Consider the following 4,866-nt stretch of genomic DNA (forward strand, 5'->3'; position numbering starts at 1 on the left):
TAGGGACACTGGGCTTCAGCAAGCCGTGTCTCATGCCCAGGGACTGAAACTGCCTTGGGATGCGCTAGTTCCTTGTTTGGCCTGAAACAATCTGAGACTCTCAGGAAAAACAAAATGGGCAGATTCAGACTTCCAGGGGAGAGCAAATGAGCAGCAGGAAGTCCGTCCCCTGTGGACACAGGCCCCGCCCCTCACCACATCCCTGCCTGGCAGCTGAAGTGAGTGCCAAGGGCAGCAGGAAAGGTTTTTCTACTGTTTTCCATGCATGGATTAGCATAAGCGTGACTGACCCTGCTTTGTGTTCTAAAGGCAATTCCCATGAACCACTGCGAAGAGGCTCAGTTAATTACTCTGTGATCACCAAATTAGCTGCTAGTACTGAAACCTCCATGTAACCTGGAGCCTTTATAAAGAGCAAAGCCCAGCTGCTCTCCAGTGTCCTGCTGGGAGGCTCCCCGGACACCAGCATGCGGCTCCATCACCTGCTCATTGCGCTCCTCTTCGTGGTCCTGCTGGGTGTGCCCGGTAAGCGGGGGGCCTGGGAGCCGGAGGGATGAGTCGATGCACAGGACAGGACAGCCTCCCTCTCCCGTGTCCCCTCTCTCTGTCCCTCTGCTCTCATCTACTCACCAACAGGCTAAATAAACTGTATGAATTGCTTAAGGGAACCCAGCGCTGTGTCCTGGGGCGTGGAAGGCGTCTGAGAACCTTCCTGCACGATTCCCAGCCATCTCTCAGCCTCTCTGAGGGAGTGAACATCTTCTAAGTCCATCTCCTCACTGTTTTTCATGCTCAGGTTGCTGTGAAACAGAGGAAGCCGCTGTTCGGTGACTCTTCTTTTTTAAGAAATGCAAGAAATTTGATTTTGTCCAAGGATAGAAGTGCAGAATGTCACTTTATAAATCTTTATACTTAATGGGTGGAGTCTCTGGGTAACCAGAGACCCCAGAGGATAGGAAAGCCCAGCCTGGACTTCAGGAACTGCTCTTTGGGATACTTGGTGCTTTCCCTTCTCAGTGGCAGGGCCTCCCAGCCACGCCCCTGACAGCCCTGCCCTGGGCTCACAGCTGGGAGGCAGCCCATCCAATGCGGTTTTCAACAGTGGATGCCTAATGTCATGTTACCTTTGGTATCTATGGAAATAGGAGACAAGGATATGTCAGAAAGGTAGGAGAGATGGCGGGAGAGAGAAATGGTGGGCTGAGACCTCAGATAACTGATTAGATGTTACATATTAAGTTGAGAAGCCCTTGTTTTGTCAGCTTTGTTTTATGGCGATAATCTAACACTTTGAACAGTAGCAGAGAGGGAGGGAGGAAAAAGAGTTAGGAGGACAGGAGTGCAAGAAAGATAGGAAGGCAGATGGTCAGCAGGAGGCCACAGAGGGAGGGGTAAGGAAGGAGGACACAGACCAGGTCTGAGAGAATTCTGAGATAGTAGAGACAGTAGTACAAAAGTTTATTGGGTTCTTAACCATTGTTATTTTCCACTGTGAGTTACTTCGATGTTAAGTCCTCTGTAAACAACTCTTTCCCTTTGGGCTGCATCTTTTGCTCCTCCCTCAGCTGCCCTACTTGATGGACTCAATGAGTTGGAACACAAAACATTAAAAATAGACCCTTGCTAGCTGATTCTGACTCTGAAAGCACGGGCCTGGTGTGAAAGCTGGTGGAGCATAGCCTCGAGGTGGTCTTTGCTCTCGTGGTGGAGCTGACCCTACACAGAACCTCCTCTCACACCAGTCCCTGAGCCACACATCAGAGCTGGTTCTGGGACTAGAGAAGCGAGGATGCACTGAGCCTCGGCAGTGCCAGGTGCTGTCTGAGAGCTGGATCCGCACCATCCTAGACTTGTGGCTCGTTTTCTTGAGGACAGAATCGCTATCTTGCGAAAGAAAGTCCCTGGGCACCTCCTCTACGGGGACATAGGTGGCCTTTCTGAGACCATTTTTTCTTTATTGCTGACACTCTTTTGCCTTCTTCATTTTCTTTTTAGGTTTTACTCATGGTATAAGAAATCGTCGTAGCTGTCTTAGGAATGGAGGTGTCTGTGTGCCTCTCGGGTGCCCTGGACACATGAGACAGATTGGCATCTGTCACGGGCACGCGGTAAAATGCTGCAAAAAGAAGAAATAAGAAGTCGAAGAAATGGCTGTGCCCGAAGTCGCGTCAGAAACTGCACCTTCTAAAAATCATATAAGAGTTAAACCAGGTTAAACATCTCTGTTCAAAGGCAAAGAATCGTGCCCTCTGGTCATTGTGGTGGCTGTGTGGTGTCTGCTCACAGGCGGCCTCCGAAACCCTTGAGGATGTTCCCCCAAGCTCCCCGTACCAACCATCAGGGGCACAAGGGTGGGATGCTCTGTGCTTCCAGGTGTGTGGCCCCCTGTTCCTTGGGGCCACCTGCCCTTCCCCGGCTCCTCTCTGTGCTGTCCCATGACAGTGCCTTGTCCTTCCTGCGTCCTACCCCAGGGTGCCCTGACCTACCCCTCCTCACCCCTCAAACACTCACCCCATTCGGCCAGTCCCACTGCAACATTACCTCCCTTTGTGAAATCACCACCTACCCACCCAGGAGAAACATCTCCCTCCTTGGAGCCCCCCAGACCCCCAATTCTTTTTGAGTTATGCTTCTTACGCGTGCCTTGTGCACACGGGCATGAACTTCTCATTCTCTATTGGGCTGTATGATGTCTATGGGTATGGCATATGTCCCATTCATGTAATGGCTGGTCATTGAGGTGAGACATTGTTTCAAAACTACTATCAATTGAATGACAAAGCTGACTTGGGCAAAACGTGTCTCTTCGAGTGGATATGATATAACACGAGAATATGCTGCGGAAAAACAGGTCCTTGTGGAAAGCACAATTCAGTGAAGGCAATGTAGCTCGGAACACAGGGAGAGGGGACTGAACACCAAGAGGAAGAGACCACACGGCAAGGGAGGGATGAGGATGGCGGCCTCACCCTAATCTCAATTCCTTTGGAGGTTTGGTGGTGAAATCAAGAGGCCGGCTGGTGGATGCTGTAGGTGTAAGCAGCTCTCTGGCTCTTCACACTGACTTTACACTCAGTGCACATTGAGGTCACCCGTGTGATGGTGTTAGGCGATGGTACCTTTGGGAGGAGATTAGGTCATGAGGGTGGAGCCCTCATGGGTGGAATGAGTGCCCCTGTGAAAGAGACCCCTGAGAGATCTCTTGCCCCTTCTGCCATGTGGGGCCACAGGGATAAGACAGCCATCCACCAGACACCTGCTCTGTCTTGATCGTGGCCTTCCCAGCCTCCAAAACTGCGAGAAGGAAATTTCTGCTGTTTATAAGCCAGCTAGCCTGTGGTGTTTTTGTTTTATCAGCCCGAATGGACACACTCATGACAAATGAGAATTAACGTAACAGATGGAATGAAGGGACCTGGTCAGTTGGCCTTAAAATGGGGAGATTGTGCTGGGTTATCTGGATGTGCTCAGTGTCATTTCATTACAAAGAGGAGGGAGGCAGGTCAGTGTCAGAGAGATGCAACGTGAGACTCCCTAAAGCAGCATCCTTGGCTTTGCCGCCAGAGGAGGGGCCACACGGCCAGGAGTGTGGGCAGCTTCTAAAGCTTGCAAAGGAAGGAAAGGATTCTCCCTTGGAGCCTGCAGGAGGAACATAGTCCTGGTGACACCTTGATTGTAACCCAGTGAGCCCCACCTGGGACTGTTGGTCCTCAGAACTGCAAGGCCATATTAAATATGTGATGCTTTCAGGCACCTGACTTGTGGCAATTTGTTACAGCAGCAGCAGGAAACTAATACACATAGTAGTTGAAAATCATGCATTGAGCATATATTGAGCAGCTCAAAAGATCCAAACCTGTGTCTGTTTAGTGGAGAGAAAATGATAAAAATTGTCAGCGTTGTAGTCAACTTTATGTTTCTTTTTTCACAGTAATGTCCGTGGTTTATATGCCCACTCCCCCGACCTGTGACTGCACAGTGAGGGCCCTGGATTCAGTGTTACTAGAGGGACCTGTTTATTTCAGATTTGTAGTTTGGGTTTACTGTGGACAAGTGCAGCCTTGGAGGGGCGCAAGGACTTATTATTTGTGTTCTGTAATTTACACATCTTTTAGGAAGATTCCTACCCCCAAAATATATTTCCACAGTAGAATTGACCAGGAATAAATGTAGTCTATTGAAGATTGATTTCTATGGTACAAAACCCCCAAAGCGCTATCCTAACAAAAATAATACAAACTACGTCCCCGCAGAACTGTGAATCATCTTCAATGCCTTCAAATGTTGCCTGAGTTCTGGACTTGAATGATCATAACGTATGAATAAGCTGAGGTCACAAAGACGCATCCCTGGAATCTTCATTTGCAGAAAAACTGTCATCGACTCCAGGGAAGTGACAGTCCATTCAGGTACTTTGACCCAACATTCTTTTTCTGGGAACCTGAGAAACGAGATGCCATCCAAGCTCATCATCTCTATACAATGTAGTCAATGATGAATTTAAGAGGCTGTTCACAGGAAGCTTAATATTGCGTAAGAATTCAATTGTCATGCAGTCATTTTCCTGTTGAAGGAGACCCACATTTCCTCCCTTGTCTCAGCACCAAAAATTAAGCTATTCTGTCCTGTCCAAACACCAAGAGTATCTACAGAGAGTCTTGGTCTAACCGAGTCCTGATTCACGTCCAGGCTCGAATATGTCCCAGGCATACTGAATTGGAAACATTTTGGCCTCATTCTGTCTCCTGTATGTTGCGGGGAGGACAGGACATTGGGAGCATAAAAGTATAACGATGGAACAGATTAAACACAAGCCACATGTCCTAGGATGGCTATCAAATAGAAACAGAGTCAACCTAGCCCAAT

The 4,866-nt window shown here is 48.8% G+C and overlaps 1 protein-coding gene across 1 annotated transcript; it reads left to right on the forward strand.

The window, feature by feature from the left end:
- Positions 1–459: 459 nt before the first annotated feature.
- Positions 460–2,135, forward strand: LOC130830506 (lingual antimicrobial peptide-like). Its single transcript, XM_057697760.1, has 2 exons — positions 460–525; positions 1,996–2,135. The coding sequence occupies exons 1-2, from the start codon at positions 468–470 to the stop codon at positions 2,133–2,135; spliced, it is 198 nt and encodes a 65-aa protein (XP_057553743.1). The 5' UTR covers positions 460–467.
- Positions 2,136–4,866: the final 2,731 nt, after the last annotated feature.

The sequence above is a fragment of the Hippopotamus amphibius genome, chromosome 10 (assembly GCF_030028045.1).
Source record: "Hippopotamus amphibius kiboko isolate mHipAmp2 chromosome 10, mHipAmp2.hap2, whole genome shotgun sequence".
NCBI classification, from domain to species: Eukaryota; Metazoa; Chordata; class Mammalia; order Artiodactyla; family Hippopotamidae; genus Hippopotamus; species Hippopotamus amphibius.